A 17,730-nucleotide genomic window follows, 5' to 3' on the forward strand; every position below is an offset into this window, starting at 1 on the left:
TAAATGCAAATAATGCATTGCTCATAGGGCTGAGTGGAGATTAAGTGAGACAGAGGGAATGTTTGTGTATGTGTATGTATATATATACACACACACACACACACATTTATACATACACATATATATGCATATACAGGTACACATATGTGTGTGTGTGTGTGTATATGGCATATGGAAAGCTGGCTATTATGATCATTTCTATAGATTTAGTCGAAGAAAAGCATTCATCAGTCCCAAAGGTCATGAAAGGTATCAGCAGAGACTTAGATTTCTTACATCTTTTCCAAAACTTGTGGGCACTCAGGGCTTACCTGGAGCAGCAGGTATGGCCTCATTGGAACGTGCACAGAGGCCCAGGCGGGCATCCTTCTCAGAGCATCTGTGGGGCACAAGACACTGAATGTGAAGGCTATTTGTATCCAATAAAGATCTTACTTTCAGGACAGGGTGAAAGCCCTGTGAGTGGGGTTATCAGATATGAGAGATTGTACCAGAAGGACGATAAGAAACAGAGAGGACAGGACCAGGAAATACAGAGAAATTAGTGTGAGGCACTGTCTTCACAATGCTAGGCCATGTTTAAATGTGTTTTTAAATATTTGTTTTGAAAGGATTCCTTTAAAACTGAGACACAGGTTTGGGAGTGAGCTGGAAGTCTGCTGAAAGGATATTAAGGAAATCAATAGTAAGCTTTATTAGACTACCAGGATGAGTTGGAAGAAGCTATCAGCCAAACCAACCTCTGATTGGATAAAGACTATCACAAGGCTTAAATGGAGCTCAAAAAATTTTTGTTTTTTTTCCCGTCATTCTCTTACAGGGGAACACACAAGCCATCCAGAGGGAGAGCTCGCGTAACTAACCTGGAATGCTAAGAAAGTAATTTTTTTGTGGCACGTTATGAGCAGGCTGTTAAAAGCATTTCCTAAAAGCCTGGAGAAAAGCTACTTGCAAGAGCTTTTGAAATCAAGATGCGCTGAATATTCAAATAGAACTCTGACATTAGAGAAAGGTCCAAGGTGAGTTCAAAAGCTATCTAAAAAACCTAGAGAAAATCAGAGATAAACAATGTTTGATAATACTTTAAAATTTAGCCAGAATGGGGCACATAGTATATGGATTTGATCACATGCAAATCTTTTAATTTTAGGAATATGAGTCTAGAGTTGTTATTTGGGATTATGACTAGGTTTCTGATTTGGAAATGAATTCAAGTGTTAGTTATCTTTTAAAATAAAATTGAACATGAATGTAATCAATGTTGATGAATTTTAAATTGGCAAATGTTTTGTTATGTATATTTTTAACTCAATAAAAAAATAAATAAAATTGACATTAAAAATAAAGAGGCTAGTACATTACAGTGAAAAAAACTTGCTCTAATAGAAAAATGTCTGGAAAGATAGACATCAAAATATTAAGAGTGATTATATATGGGTGCTCATATCGTTATTCCTATCTGTATTTCTAGATTTTTTTTTCCCAAAGTGCAAATAGTTATAAGAATTTCTCTAAATTGGCTGTAACATCATATTTCACCAATTTTAAAATGTGCATTTTTTTCCTACATCCTAACATCTCTGAAATATGAATGTGTATTATAGTCAATGGTGTCTCAATTGCTGTTAGTCATTTTTTCTGTTTAAGCTCTCAAATCAGGATATATCTTATCATTGATAAAACCCAAAAAACCCACTGCCTTCGAGTTGATTCCGACTCATAGCAACACTATAGGACAGAGTAGAACTGCCCCGTAGAGTTTCCAAGAAGTGCCTGGTGGATTCAAACTGCCGACCTCTTGGTTAATATCTGTAGCATTTAACCACTACACCACCAGGGTTTCCTATAATTGATAGCACCTTTGATTTAAGGAAATACTGCATTTTATACTTGATCTGAGAATTGTTTATTGTTATACTTGGTTATTTAATAATGGTGTGTATTTGAATGCTAGATATCATTATAATCTGAGACTATCACAGCCCTTAGAAACCTTTTTGCTCCAAGCCATAAAGCCACAGCCCAAAGACAGCTATGACTTGGTGGCTTCTATGTGAACTGTAGGACAAGGCCCTATAGTAAACCTGTGATGCAAGAGCAAACGTCACAGAGGGAGAAGAAGGAGGAGGAATGCCATGTGGGAAATCGTCCTGCGTGATTTCTCTCTAAAAAGTTGTTCTTAAAGCTTGTTGCCCTCAGAGCTAAAAAGGGAATCACTTGCAGCAATCTACAAGTCTAAATATGATATTCTGTCTCAAGTAGCAGAGGTTGATGGCTAATGATGTGATTTACCTGCCAGCTGCCAGAATTATCAAGCTGGAACTACCTGTCTTCTGCTGGTTGGGGATGGTTATTTGAATCAAAGGGCCCTCAATCCTGTACTGAACCTACTTACCTTCCTTCCACCTCCTCCAGAGATGTGCGAGTCTGGGAGGCGGAAGAACGCAAGGTGGTAGGTAATGTGTTGTGCAGCCCTGGTCTCCTTTCACTCATGCTGGTAGCCCTGGGAGCTGGGGGCACTAGGCCAGGCACTGGAGAGAAAAGAAGATTGGAGTAAGCCACTGAAAGCCAGACCTCTATTATGGTCCAAGAGTAGCATCTGGAGAACTGGATGAAGCAATCTTCTAGCTGCCCTAATCCCAGGTACCCTCCATAGAGACCCTTCTTAATACTGTGAATAAAAAGGATTTAGATTCCAAAAACAGGTCTGGATGGGCTAGTGAACCCATGAAAGTCAGGACAACAGAGTAATGCACAGGCCACAACAAGGATCAGGCAATCAGGAGACCAATGCCAGTCTAGTAAATGGCAGCAGCCAGACTCAAACCTGTCTCTGTGAGTCCAAAGCCCAAACTTATCACTCCCAGTCACTATGCTATATGCCTCTAAGGCTGAATTATTTGCTAAAAGATCCTCTGAAGGGGGATCCCAGTCAGAAACACAAAGCTGGGGCTGCTGATTCCCTGCACTTCTGTTGCAGAGGACCATTCTTCAGTCCAACTCACCAAGGGAGCAGGGCTGGCCATCAGGCTCATCAGGACAGGCACACACAAAGTCCAAGGTTCTGGCAAAGCAGAGGTGGGTACAGCCACCATTGTTCACCCCACAGGCATTGGTTCCTGGAGGCAAAGGAGATGCGGGTATGATCTGGGATAGAATCAGGTCCCCTAATTTAACACTTCTCAAAAAGGAGGAGATCCAGGGCTACTCAACTCCCAGGGACAGTCGTGCAGGAGAGGTATAACCACAAGGGGCTGAAAAGAAGGTCTAACAACTTAAAATGTGAACCCAAAGGCTCTCCTAGGGCCCTAACTGTCTTGAGGTGACCAACCCCACTGATGGTAAGGAAGAGGGCTCAGTATCTAAGAGCCCACCTGTTTGCCGTTGAGGGGAAACCACGATGATATCCATGAGCCCTTCCACATTCGCCAACACTGTCTCCTTGTTCCGGCCTGAATACTTGTCTACACGCTGGATTGACTTGGTCTGCCAGTCTGTCCAGTAGATCCACCTGTCCTGCTACTCAATAAGGAAACCCCAAGAAGAGTAAATATTATTCAACAGTCAGACAGTGGTACAGCTTCTGTGCCTCAGCATGTGCTAGTCCCTTTGCTCAATTGTCCTCTTCATCTCTTATCCAGGAGGACAACTTCTGTGCATCGCTAGATAGGGCCTTCTCCAGGAAATCTTCCCAAACCCGTATAGAGTTCACTTTTCTCTCCTGTGCCTTGTTCTCACATCTACAAGTGGGTTTTAACACAATAGGATAACTTCTCAATATGTCTGTCTGTCCCTCCAGATAAAGTTCTTCAAGGAAGACTGTGCTTCATTTATCTTTGAACTTCCTGCACCTGACACTTAGTCCTCGGTAAGTTAGCTGAGTGGTTCAATGAATAAATGAGTTCCCATATGTAGCAAAAAAAGAATAACTTTGGGGGTTCTTCTAGGTCCCTGCTTCTGGGCCCTTCACTCAGAGTTCTGACCCAGTTACACTGGGTTCCTTCTGTGGGCTACTGCCTTTCAATGCAGTGATCCTGAGATTTTTAACCGAGGGTAGGGAGGGGCAATGGAGCCATTTCTCCCTCTTGCCCTAGGGATAATATTGGAAACTCCAGCGAGAACTTGTAGATTGAAAAAGCATATTCTGTATTATCCTGTAATTTTACATTTGGAGTATGAAAAAAAAAAAAGCATATCATTAAGTGAAACCAGACGAAATCTAATTGGTAGGATATAATATAGAATATAAACAGGGTTGATGATATTTGTCAAAAAGGACAACATTTTAAAATAATTAAGAATCCTTGTTTTGGCTCCAGGCTCAGAAGCTCTCCTTTTTCCTTCCCCAAATTATTTTACAGTTAGAACTCTCAAAAATGACAGCTAATAATAATTGAATTGGTTATCTTAGCATGCACTGAATATTTACTCTGTGCCAGGTACCGAACTAAAGCTTTGTGTATATTTGAGGAGTATACTATTATTAAATTTCTATAATTTACAGGTTACTGAAGCTTAGAGAGGTTTAGTATCTCATCCAAAGTTACATAGTTACATTACTTAATGGCACAGAAAGAACCTGAATGCAGGTACCTGGCATGTAAGAGGTACATAGTAATAAACAATGATTGGCTAGCTGCCTCAAAACTCTGGGCTCAAAGCCACACCACCCTACTGCCACTAAGCGAGCTGTCTGAGCTTGGATGCTGGGACCACAGCTTTAGAATCAACTGGGGAACTTCTTAAAATACATATTACTGGGCCCAATCCTCAGGAAACCAATTCTGTATGGCCAGGGCCCAGGAATCTATATTATAACAAACTCCTCAGCTGACTCTGCACACCCATGTTTGAGAGCCACACCTTGGAATGGGAGTGGTGGAGCAAGAGTAGCAGGACCCACAGTAATAGGGCTGAAGAGTGCAGAAAAACCCCTGAAACAAGCTTCCATAGCACACCTGCTCAGTAGCAACTACAGCTGAGGATGCCAACTTAGATCTCCAAGGAAACACCCCAGTCAAGGAGGTTTAGTTACCACTCTTCTAAGCCAGTACCTGTGTGAGGGCAAAGGGATGGGACACATGGCTGACTAAGACCTGCCGCAGCTTCCCATTGAGGTCGGCACTCTCAATCCGGTCCAGATGTGCATCTACCCAGTAGATTCTGTGAGGTAAAGCAGAGAAGTGTGGCTGCTCAAAAAGTGGGCCCTGCAGCCCAGCCCTTCCCCCTCAGGAGCTACCTACCCCCTCCTGAGCTGGGCTGGCACAATGTGTGAGCAGTCGAAAAGCACCCCTGATGAGGGTCAGTGTAAGACCCAAAACTGAAGAGGGAAAATGGGTGACTGATAAGTGGGGAGGCCAGGGCTGTTCTGGGGAGGGGTAAAAAGTCTAGTGACCTTGGAGGAGCCACCACCCTCTACAACTTGATCTTCAGCAACTTGATCACCCTTTGTCTCCTAACCCAGAATCTAAACCCAAATTCTTAAGAATGTTCTTCAAGAAGAGAGCTTGGTCTACATGAACCCTGTTGAAGCTAAAGAAAAAGGACATCTGCCAACTCTCCAAGTGTCTTTGATTCTCTTCCTCTCTTCTGGAGGGAAAAGAGACAAACTGCTTCAGAGCCCCTCTTACCTCCTTCTCTTGCCCTCCAGCTTTTTTTTGTCTAAACTGGGAGTTGCAAATTTCAGTGCCTGAAGGGACCACGAAAGTAACATACACAAAGAATCACCTCTGTAAATGGATACAGGGTAGTGAGGCCTAAGGTCGGGCCAGAAGACGCACTTTGCTAAAGGCACTCAAAAACATTTAAACCAGCCAAACAAAATCCATCTGAGGGTTGAGGGCTGGATTAGGCAACCTCTGTTTTCAGAATGTCCCCTCATCTTTCTCACTGCTTTCTCTTCCATACCTACAAAGAAACTTACTCTCTTTTTTGTTTCCCTACTTCAATCTCAGTCTCCCTTTCCTCTGCTCACCCAATTTCCAGGAGGCTGTTTGGGATAGGATTCCCACCTGCGCGTATCATAATCCAAGGTAAGGCCATTGGGCCAGCCCAGGTCTGTGTTGATGAGGACCTTCCGCTCAGAGCCATCCAGATTTGCCCGCTCAATCTTGGCAATGTGGCCCCAGTCTGTCCAGAAGAGGTACCTGAGAAACAACAGTGCCATCATCACCAAGGCATGGGAAGACAGCACCCAGAGATTAAAAGAATACAGGGCACCCACCAATATGATTAATATATAAGGTATCCTCCAAGGGCCTAATACCAACCCTTCTTTCCCTAGATCTCGTTTCTGCTAGCATAAACTCACCCCTTCCTGGGGAAAACAGCAATGGCCCGGGGCTCATCCAGGCTGTTGTTGATTAGCACTTTGCGGCAGGACCCATCCAATCTTGATGCCTCAATGGTATTTCGGCCTGTATCTGTCCAATACAGGTTCCTGGCCACCCAGTCCACTGCCAGCCCATCAGTGGTCTTCAGCCCACGCCCGATCACTGTCTCCATGTTGCTGCCATTCAGGTCTGCTCGTCTTGGGGAATAGCCCAGGGGTGGATGAGTGACCAAAATGACCAGGAATAGACTAAAACCCTTTTTCATTCATGTTCCCATAACTGGACCCCCATTAGACTAAGCTCTATAAGGGCCAGGACCAAGTATCTACTAGTACAACCCTCACATCCCGTGTGGTAGGTGCTCAATAATGTATTTGCAGAAGCAATTAATTCAACAAGTGAATTAACTGTTGTTCTCATTAGTTGCCGTGGAGTTGATTCCAACTTATGGCAACCCCATGTGTGCAGAGTAGAACTGTGCTCCACAGGATTTTCAAGGCTGTAACCTTTCAGAAGCAGATCGCCAAGCCTGGATTCCGAGGTGCCTCCGGCGGGGTTTGAACCACTAACCTTTTGGCTAGTAGTCAAGCACTTAATTGTACCACCCAGGGCCTTCAATTAATTCTTAAGGACACAGACTGTTTCCTGCTAACTGGAAATAGAGGGGTTGGGCCCATGTCTTGCCCAAAGACAGGTTAATAATTCCTCATATACCTTTGGGAGGAGACAGGCTTGCTGGATGGTGATCATAAGAAAGGCCAATTTGTTAAAACCTACCTGTGCTTTTTTACAGAGTCCCCACACCAGGGATCTTAACCTCAGAAATGGAGGGCATGTTGCAATCACCTGAGGGACTTCTCTAAATGGCAAATGTCTCTCTCCCCCACATGAGATTCTAATACACCCCTCAGGGAGAGCAAAGGGGAATGGCCCCTCATCCTCCATGTAAGACTCTCATCCATGGTAAACCACTTTCACTGGTGGCAGTACATCATATTCCTCAGCTGTTTTGGGCCCAAAATTTAAAGAATAATAAAAACAAAACAAAAAAACGAACCCTAAAACCTGTGGACCACCACAAGCATTGGCCAGGGCTCCTGTATTGCAATACAGACACATGATTGAGGTACAAGACCTATTCATCAACGAGTCCTACAGGACCCTTGGAGCCCTTCATGCCCAGTGATAAGGGTGGAAAGCTCCAAGTCTCCAACCTGACGTTATCTGTTTTGTTAAAAATATATTGGCCTTCTATGTAAACTTTAAACAAACAAGCAAAAAAAAAAAAAAAAACCCAGTTTGGAACTCTGCGCTAAGTGATAACTCTACAGAGTCAGGATTAGGAACTCACTATCCAAGTCCATTTAGAGGTCAACACAGAGCATAACTTCGCCTCTCAAGGATCAGAGGCTATGTTCTCTGGAGGTTTCAGTGGTACCTGATAACATCCAGGAACACATCTGTGTAATAGACTTTCCCATCCACACTGTCATAGTCCAGGGAGATGACATTGTTGAGCTCAGGAACGGGGACATGCACATCTGTGTGGTCACTGGTGTCCAGGGAGATACGCCGGATAGAGCCGCGGCTGGAGAAGAGCAGGTAGGTCTCAGGAGAGGGATCACAGGTCTTCTCATCTCCCTTTAGCTGAATGCCAGTAGGACAGGCACAGGAGAAGCCGGAAGGCCGAGGCAGGCAGAGGTGGGAGCAACCACCATTTCTTGAGCCGCACTTGTTAAAACCTGGTGATGAGAGAGGAAAGCATAAGCTGGCACACCCAGCCTAGAGCGTTGGTGAATCTTACAACGGTCCTAGTTTCATGTAGCTGATTCCCTGCTGTCCTAAGAGGCAGGATTTAGGGCTTAGCAGGGATGAGGAGAAGAAGCAGAGGTGTCCCTGAGAGTCCTTTGAAAGTGACAGCATCATGCAGTTGTAGTACCAGCCATACCCGGAGGGAACACAGCTTGATCCTGGAAGGGATCTTAGATGAGTTCCTGTCTTTCTGATTGTAAAGGAATCACTGTCCTGCACATAGCTCTGAGGCTAAGATACTCCCAGAAAGCCAGATGCTTCTGACTCACAGTTCCAGGGGTCTTCTCACCCAATGGCTGTGCCCGGTCCACAGCCTGGATGTCCATGAGGCCTGGCAAGTTAGACCTCACCAGGATGACATTGCTACCAGTACTCTTGTCAGCACGGTGGATGCTTCGGGTCTGCCAGTCAGTCCAGTAGATATAGGAGTCAAGCAAGGTGAGGCCATATGGGTGCTGCACAGGTGACACCAGCGTGTGCCGACTGGCACCATTCAGGTCAGCGGTCTCAATTCGCTGCAGAGGAAGGAGGACACGTGAGGTGTGGCTATTAGTAGACCGGAAGCCCTCAGGGAAGCACCTGAACAGACCTCTCCCATCTTCCTAGGCTTCCAGTTAACAGCAGGGGCAGGGTGCTCACCTCAGTGTGGGCATCAGCCCATAGCAGTTGGGAACTGGTCTTGTCCACAGTCAGTCCATTGGGCCAGCCTAGGTTGTTGTTGATGAGCACAGTGCGGTCTGAGCCATCCATTCCAGACCGTTCTAACTTGGCGTTCTCCCCCCAGTCTGTCCAGTACATGAACCTGATTGAGGAAGAATACTAGCTGGATATACCTGCAGCTACCCTGTATCACGAGCACTTACAGTGTGCAGGACACTGTGGAAAACACTTTAACCCACTACCCACTTTACATGTGTTATTTTATCCTCACAGGGATCACGAGATGTGCATTTTCACTACCAGCTCCATTGAACAGGTAAGGAAGCTGAGGCTCAGAGAGGTTAAAAACTGGGCCCTTGCAGCACTATTCACAGTAGCCAAAAGGTGGAAACAACCTAAATGTCCATCAACTGAGGAGTCGATTAACAGAATGTGGTACATACAGACAATGAAATATTACTCAGCCGTAAAGAGAAATGAAGTCCTGATACCTGCTACAACATGAATGGACCTTGAAAACATTTTGAGTGAAATAAATTAGCCACATTAGGACAATATTGTATGATTTCATTTATATGAAATATAAATTTCATTTATATGAAACCAAGATTATTAGTTATCACCAGGGATGGGAAGAGGGGGAAAGGGGAATTCATTCTTGGGGGTCACTGACTTTCTGTTGGTGGTAGGATGACTTGGAAAAGGGTGGTGGTGATGGTTGCACAATATGATGAACATATTGTCACTGAATTGTACATGTAAAAACTGTTGAATTGACAAATGTTTTGTTATACACAATTTTACCACAATAAAAAGGAGCCCTGGTGGCACAGTGGTTAAGAGCTCGGCTGCTACCACGAAGTTGGCAGTTCAAACTTACCAGCTGCTCTATGGGAGAAGGATGTAGCAGTCTGCTTCCATAAAGATTACAGCCTTGGAAACCCTATGGGGCAGTTCTACTCTGTCCCATGGGTCGCTAGGAGTTGGAATTGACTCAACGGCAACAGGTTGGGTTTTTTTGGTGATGCAATGGTTAAGCGCTCAGCTGCTAACCCAAAGGTTGGTTGTTCAAACCCACTCAGTGGCTCCCTGGGAGGAGGACCTGGTGATCTGCTTCCATAAAGATTATAGCCTAAGAAACCCTATGGGGCAGTCCTACTCTGTCACGTGGGGTCACTATGAGTTGGAATTGACTCGATGGCGCCTAACAACAACTGCAACCATGATAAAAAAAAGTGTGTTGGGGGGGACCTGGGCCCAAGGTGATGCAGCTAATAAAGGTATTTGAATCCTAGTTCTCTGACTCCAAGGCTCATTCTTTTAATCTCTGCACTATACTGAAAGAAGTTACTAGGGCATAGAAGTCAGTCCAGGGCTCCCCTGAAGCATGCTTGCTCTCCACTGTACACCCTTCACTCCATCCGTAGCCCCAGCTGAGCCAGCCCACCCTGTTGCCCAGAGCCCCAGATCCAGCTGTTACCCCATCTCGTGGTACAGTACAATGGCCCGGGGGCTGTCCAAGTTCTGCCACACCAATACTTTCCGCATGGACCCATCCAAGTTGCCTACTTCAATCCTATTGGTGCCTGTGTCTGTCCAGTAGACTTTACGGCCAATGGCATCCACGGCGAGCCCATCTGTGGTTTGTAGCCCTGCAGGAAGTCAAAAGAGCACACTGGCTCCTGCCTTAAAACAGATGAGCTATTTGCCAGCTCTGGAGCCAGATAGGTGGTCCCTGGGCTAGGAGGAAGCCCCACCTGTGGTGATGATGTCCTCATGCTGTGAGCCATCCAGATTGGCACGGCTGATCCTGTGTAGCGTGCTGTCAGACCAGTACACTTTTCCTGGGGAGGGAAGGCTTTGCTCAGCCTGGACCCTCACCTCCCTAAAGGGACACACATGGCTGCCTCGTGCCTTGAGACCCCTAGTCATGCCAGAGAGTCCTATGCCCCCTAGCAGAGAAAATCAAGGGAAATGCAGGAGAACTCTTGACAGAGATGGAGATGAAGGACGCTATGCCCTCACAATCAAAGAGAAAGTGCTGTAGAGATGGGGCAGGGTTGTGCCAGAGGGCCAGGGAGCTCCCAGGCTCTTAGCAGGAGGCAAAGGTGGAAGAAAAGTAAGGACAGTGGTGGCTGTGGGGCAGGGACAGATTGCCAGATGGGAGGGGAGGGCCGCACAGACCTTCCTGGGGATCCACTCCAATGGCAATGGTGTTCTTCATGGTAATGTTGATTGGCACCACCACATCGGCAAAATAAGGGATGTCCAGGGAGACCATGCGTACATCTATCCTTCTGGCGAAGATGAGGAAACTGTTCATACCTGCACAGGTGGACAGAGAAGGAGAGAAGACAGTCACTCTAGGATAGCCATGAAGAGGATTTGGAGTCAGACAAACTGAAGTTCATGCCCTGGTTCTGCTAGCTTCTAGTACTGATCCTGGGCAAGTTATTTAAATTATTTAAGCCTTGGGTTCCTCATTTGTAAAATGGGGACAGTAATAGAGTAGACTAAAAGAGATCATGTACATAAAACACTTAGCAATGGGTCTCACACATGGTAAGAGCTCAATAAATGGGGGCTCTTTATTAATATAATGGAAGCAGCTCTCTTTGAAGTTTAAGAAATGGAAGAAATACACCTCAACATAAAACAAAAATTCTCACAACTGGGCCAACAAGCAACATCATAATAAATGGAGAAAAGATTGAAGTTGTTAAGTATTTCATTTTACTTGGATCCACAATCAATGCCCACGGAAGCAGCAGTCGAGAAATCAAATGATGTATTGCATTGGGCAAATCTGCTGCAAAAGACCTCTTAAAGTGTTAAAAAGCAAAGATGTCACTTCGAGGACTACGGTGCACCTGACCCATATGCATGCAAAAGTTGGACAATGAATAAGGAAGACTAAAGAAGAACTGATGCAATTGAATTACGGTGTTGGTGAAGAATATCGAATATACCATGGACTGCCAGAAGAACAAACAAATGTCTCGGAAAAAGTACAGCCAGAATGCTCCTTAGAAGTGAGGACGGTGAGGCTTTGTCTCACGCACTTTGGCCATATTATCAAGAGAGACCAGTCCCTGGAGAAGGACATCATGCTTGGTAAAATAGAGGGTCAGCAAAAAAGAGGAAGACCCTCAACAAGAGGGACTGACACAGTGGCTGCAACAATGGGCTCAAACATAGCAACAATTGTGAGAATGGCACAGCATTGGGGAGCATTTCATTCTGTTGTACAGGGTCACTATGAGCTGGAAGTGATTTGATGGCACCTAACAATGATAACAACAAAAGAGCTTTACCCACAATTTGGGAGGCCTAGTTCACAGGTCTTCTGTTACTCCAAATTCCCTGGGAAGTCAGGATACAAATATAACCTACATGCAGTATCCCCCAGGGAGAAACCTCGACTTTCAACACTTGGGCAACCAGACCTGCTTCTCGAACCTGCCAATTAAGACTGCCACACAGGTTGCGCTGGTTGTACGTTCACAAAGGTGCCACATTCAAGGAGGGTGCCATTTACATTGTAGAAATCATGCATTTTTATATTTATTATACAGTGGAAACTGTGAAACCCAGAACTTGACGGGACTGCTTTGTTTTTCCATGTCTCCAAGTTTTCCACCTTTGACAGAGTGTAGTCACCACTTTTTTAATTGCTGTTCATTTAGTGGAAAGTATTTGAGTTTTCCTTCTCTGACAGGTTTCTGCCTTACACGTGTTCTGGCCTTTGCAGGTTTTACTGTACCAACTTTGGGGCAGGTGGAAGTGAAGCGTCTGGTTCCAGCTAAAACAGTATATTGTGACAATCTTCCAATAGATAAAAGTAAAATGTCTTGAGAAAGAAGCACCTTTTCCTAATATGCATGAAGTCACCATATGGACTAGTTGGACCCTGCCTCCAATCCTGTCCACCTGCTCCCCTGGGTCTCCCCACTTTTCTAAAAGCTCTCAGCCTCTCTTCTAAGCCTCTAGAAGCATCAGGACCTACAGGGGTTCTCAGACCACACTAGAACTCTTCTGCAGGAAGGAGGAGAGCCACTTCCCTTCCCAGCTAGGCCGCATCCAGGTCTGTGATGCTTAGACTCACCTGAAGAACAAGTCTTGCCATCAGATAGTAGGTTGATGCCTGTGGGGCAGGTACAGCTGAAGCCACTGGGATTTGGAGACCGAAGACACAGGTGACTGCAGCCACCATTCTCTAGTGCACATGGTGTGGACACTGGGTAGGAAGGAGGAGGGGAGTCAATAAGGAGAACCAGGGCATAGAAAAGTCCAGGAGAAGCCAGTACAAGCCAAAGGCTGCTCACCTGGAGGCCGCTGGCGGTGGAAGACATGGATGTCCATGAGGTTCTCCAAATTCTCCTGCAGGGTCTCCCGGTCCAGCCCTGTCAGCCGGTCGGCACTTTGTATGCTCTTGGTCTGCCAGTCAGTCCAATAGATGCGCTCTCCATATAGAGTCAATCCAAATGGGTGGGGGAGCTGGCTTCCAATCAGCACCTGCCAGGGCCCCAGCACTCATGTCATCCCCCCAGGAAGGTCTGACACTACAGAGCAGTGATCAAGGGTTCAGAAAACAACACTGCCACTCCTACCTACTGCATGACCTCAAACAAGTTATGAAATCTCTCTGAGCCTCGGTCTACCAATCTGTGATATGATCTAGCATCTAGCTCCAAGGGTTGTGTAAGGGTTAAAAAAGTTATGTGTTATTTACATAGTCTCAATGTATCTCTCCACAAATTGCTTATTGTTGGGTACTGTCAAGTCAGCTCCTACTCATAGCGTCCTTATCCTGTATCATCCTCAAAATCGTTGCTATGCTTGAGCCCACTGTTACAGCCACAACTTGCTTAGTAGTTACAAAGGGAAAAACAGCACCTTTTCAATGGACACCACTTTAAACCCAGCAATCCAATTTACTATCACCAATAATGGAACAAGCCAACATCATGTGCCTACTGACGAGACACACTGAGGACTGAGGACATGACCTTACTAATCCAGAATTTCTGCCGAAACCACATAATGTAAGTCTAATCACGAGGAAACACCAGACAAATCCACACTAAGGGGGCTTCTACCAAATAACTGGCCTTTACTCTAAAAATGCAAAGTTCAGGAAAGATACAGAAAGGCTGAGGAAGTGTTTCAGAGTAGAGCTTAAAGAGACATGATTAATAAACACAATGAACAGGTAATCCTGAATTGGATTCTGGGTCAAAAAATAAAAGTTATTAAGGACATATTGGAACAATTGGTGGTAAGGTTGAAAATGGACTGTGGATTAGATAGTAATACTGCACCAGCATTAAATTTGCTGATTTTGACAATTTTTTACACCGTTGTTATGTAAGACAGTATCCTGTTTTTGGATATACGCATTGAAATATTTTGAGATCAAGGGGCAAGATGTCACTGACTTAATCTCAGATGGTTCAGAAGAATTATTATATATATACAGAGAGAGAGAGAATGAATGAATGAATGAGAATGATAGAGCAAATGTGGCAAATGTTAGTTATTGGTTCTTTTTACCACTTTTTCAGCTTTTCTGTAAGTTTGAAATTATAGCAAAATAAATAGTCACAAAAATATAGAGGTATAGTAGGTATATCATGGGCTCAGTATGTACTTGGTGATTAGTTAGTTATGATGGTTAATGAAGTCCCTGGGTCGCACAAACAGTTAACAAGTTTGGCTACTAACTGAAAGGTTGGAAGTTCCAGTCTACTCAGAGGTGCCTCAGAAGAAAGTCCTGCAATCTACTTCTAAAAAAATCAGCCATCGAAAACCCCACAGAGCACAGTTCTACTCTGGCACACGCGAGGTCACCTTCAGTTGGAATCTACTTGATGACAACTGGTTGACCACAGTTGGTTGTCGATGTCGGTAATTAGGGAAGTCTGTGCACTTATACCCCCAGCCCACAACCCACACAAATCCCCAGTTTCCTTTCATCATCAATCAGTAGGGCCCATCAGACTCTGAGGGCAGCCACAGTCTCAGAGAAAAAGCACACACCCCATGCTGGTTCCATAACCATTATGTCCCCATAGTTCCTGTCAGAGGCCAGCCTGTGAGTGCTACCTGTAGGCTGTCAGGGTTGTGGGAGGATGCCCAGGTGCCACCCTTACCTTCCTCTTGCTGCCATCCAGCCCAGCAAATTCAATCGTCTTCATGCCAGCATCAGCCCAGTACAGCCGCTGGGACCCATAGTCAATGGCCAGTCCATTTGGCCAGGTCAAATTAGAAGAGATGATGACCTGGCGAGCTGAGGCATCCATGCCAGCTCGTTCAATCTTGGGACTTGCACCCCAGTCGGTCCAATACATGTACCTGGGCACAGGCAGTGGAGGTCTTACAAGTGTCTAGTTACTACCCATTGGGGATTCAGAGTACCCAGGGTTTCAGGGTTTCTCCCTGCAATAGTACCCCAGACTCTCATCTCAGCTCCCAGCCTCATCCCTGGGCTCAGAGCTTTCTATCACTGTCAAAAGATACTCCAAACCCAAAAAACCCATTGTTGCTGAGTCAATTTCAACTCTTAGTGACCCTATAGAACAGAGTAGAACTGCCCTATAGGGTTTCCAAGGCTGTAACTCTTTACGGAAGCAGACTGCCAGATCTTTTTCCAGAGGAGTGGCTGGTGGTTTTGAACCACCAACCTTTTGTTTAGCAGCTTTAACACTGCACCACCAGGGCTCCTTCAAAGGTACTCCAGGTCTTAATAAGGGCAGAACCCAATGCTGAAGGGGCACTCAGCAAATAAGGCCTATCTGGAAATAAAGAAAGAGGGCTGATAAAAACAGAGAATAAGAAATGTTTCCTTGACCAGATGGCTTAAATAATTATGGAACATAAATTTAACAAAATACTAAAAAACCATTAAGAAGGACAAGGTAGATGTATACCAAAAATATATAGTGAAAAACAAAAATGAAATTACAAAACAGTATGCCATTTTTGTAAAACCAAAACCACTACAGCAACAAATGTACATACACGCTTAGAAGAAAACCTGGTAAGAACTTCCTTCTGAACTGTTAACAGTGGTTATTACTGGAGAGTAAGATTATACGGATTTTCGCTCTCTACAAATTTAGTTTTGTTTTTTACAATGAGTTACTTCTGTAAGCAGAACAAAAAAGAAAGAAAACCTTAAAAAGCTTTCTTTGTCCACAGAGGAAACAGGGTCATCACTATTCTCTGTGGTTGCCACAGCTGCCCTTGCCTCCTGGGAGTACCCATAAGACCTGATCAGTCTCCCTAATTCCCGGGTTCCCCTCTAGTACTCAGGTCTGGGGGATGGGTGGAGCTCGTTTCAAGGGGGCAGGTGCTCGCTCACCCGCCCATGGGTTCCACCACTATGTCCCGAGGACGATCGAGGTTCTCCCAGATGAGTACTGTCCTCATGCTGCCATCTGTATTGGCCACCTCAATTCGATCTGTACCTACCAAGAAGTAGAGGACAAAGACGCTAACTCTAGTCTTGTTCATTCACCCTCTTGCCTTCCATGCCCAGCAAAGAGCCTGGTCTGCCGTAGATGCTCAATATTTTGCAACAGCGGCACAATGGATAATTAGTAAACTGAAGAAATTCAAGGAAGTGATCAATCCCATTTCTTGGAAAAGCAAGCCTTCCCCAAACAAAGCAACCAGCTGTCCTATAATTTAAGACAATGTTTCTCAAACTGTAATACGCATGAGAATCAGAAGAGCTTATTAAAATACAGATTCCTGAACCTGACTCCCAAAGATTCTGATTCAGTAGGTCTAGGGTGGGGCCCAAGAATTTGCATTTCTAACGAGTTTCCAGGTGATGCTGATGCTGCTAGTCCAGGGACCACGCTTTGAGTAGTACTGGTTTAAAGCATTCCCCTTATCTCCCACACCCTTCTGGCTAACAAAGATGCCTCTTTTATCCAGAGAGTGACAGAAGGAAAACCACAGGGCTATGGGTTCTTCTTCTGAAATGTCTCAAAATATTCCCAAGCATCAGCTACATAAAAAAAAAAAAATTTTTTTTTTTTTTTTTATAGCTGCCATTTAATTCCTTTCAGCTCTGCAGCAGCCCCACCACTTCTGATCTACCAAGGACTTCAGGCCAAGACAGAACCAGTCTAGGAGTGGCACTGGGCCCCTTTTACCTGAAGCCAAAGTTTTAAGTGAGAGGAGTCCCAGAGAGCCAGACACCAATGACAGAGGCTGTGGCTGCCCACACATACCTGCATCTGTCCAGTACAACTTGTTGGTGGCCCAGTCAATGGCCAGGCCTGCAGGGCTCTCCAAACTGGTATCTACTACCACCTAGGCAGGAAGCAAAGCTCTATTACCAACCATACTTTTACCCAAGCTCTGGGGCCCAAACTCAGCCAGTCCCCAAGGTTGACAAAAACATGAGAAGCCCTTACCCTGAAGAGGGTGGATTCCACCCCTCAATCTCTGCCCTCCCCAAGGGGCTAGGCCCACGCTGGGCCCTACCTCCTGTCCTGTTCCATCCCACTTGGCCCTGCTGATGGTGTCAGTGCTGACATCTGTCCAGTACACGTGGTCATCCCGGGAGTCCCAGTCAAGGGCCACAGCACTGCGCACGTCAGCCAGTGGGATGACATCGTCGGACAGGTCCTCGGTGTCGAAGCTGATCCGACGGATGTCCATCCTTCGGGCAAAAAGCAGGAACTTGTCAAGACCTGATCAAAGGCCGAAAGGGGTCTTCTTTTAATGCTCTAAATCCAGTAACAGTGACAGACACAGACGCTCACCTGTGTGACATCTGGTTCAATCACACTTCCTGGAATTTGGTGCCTTTTGCCCCCTATTCCTCACATCTCAGGAGCACTTTGAGCACTGGGCCGCCCATGCTGGCAGAACCAGACTTTGGGATCCAATTGAAATGGCTTCTATCCAG

At 45.3% G+C, this 17,730-nt stretch overlaps 1 protein-coding gene across 2 annotated transcripts in view; it reads right to left on the reverse strand.

The window, feature by feature from the left end:
• Positions 1-17,730, reverse strand: part of LRP4 (LDL receptor related protein 4) — a 55,456-nt gene that overhangs the window by 9,194 nt on the left and 28,532 nt on the right. For both annotated transcript variants that reach the window (XM_049891049.1, XM_049891050.1), the window contains exons 17-35: positions 17,304-17,512; positions 17,048-17,129; positions 16,168-16,273; positions 14,957-15,158; positions 13,130-13,319; positions 12,910-13,041; positions 10,989-11,129; positions 10,562-10,648; positions 10,285-10,456; positions 8,784-8,946; positions 8,434-8,659; positions 7,771-8,074; positions 6,311-6,529; positions 6,012-6,146; positions 5,055-5,163; positions 3,375-3,519; positions 3,006-3,119; positions 2,396-2,531; positions 312-379 (exon numbers count right to left, since the gene is read on the reverse strand). In XM_049891049.1, the coding sequence (XP_049747006.1) occupies positions 312-379; positions 2,396-2,531; positions 3,006-3,119; positions 3,375-3,519; positions 5,055-5,163; positions 6,012-6,146; positions 6,311-6,529; positions 7,771-8,074; positions 8,434-8,659; positions 8,784-8,946; positions 10,285-10,456; positions 10,562-10,648; positions 10,989-11,129; positions 12,910-13,041; positions 13,130-13,319; positions 14,957-15,158; positions 16,168-16,273; positions 17,048-17,129; positions 17,304-17,512 (2,940 nt within the window). The remainder of the gene's footprint in view (positions 1-311; positions 380-2,395; positions 2,532-3,005; positions 3,120-3,374; positions 3,520-5,054; positions 5,164-6,011; positions 6,147-6,310; positions 6,530-7,770; positions 8,075-8,433; positions 8,660-8,783; positions 8,947-10,284; positions 10,457-10,561; positions 10,649-10,988; positions 11,130-12,909; positions 13,042-13,129; positions 13,320-14,956; positions 15,159-16,167; positions 16,274-17,047; positions 17,130-17,303; positions 17,513-17,730) is intronic.

Source organism: Elephas maximus, chromosome 7 (assembly GCF_024166365.1).
Source record: "Elephas maximus indicus isolate mEleMax1 chromosome 7, mEleMax1 primary haplotype, whole genome shotgun sequence".
NCBI classification, from domain to species: domain Eukaryota; kingdom Metazoa; phylum Chordata; class Mammalia; order Proboscidea; family Elephantidae; genus Elephas; species Elephas maximus.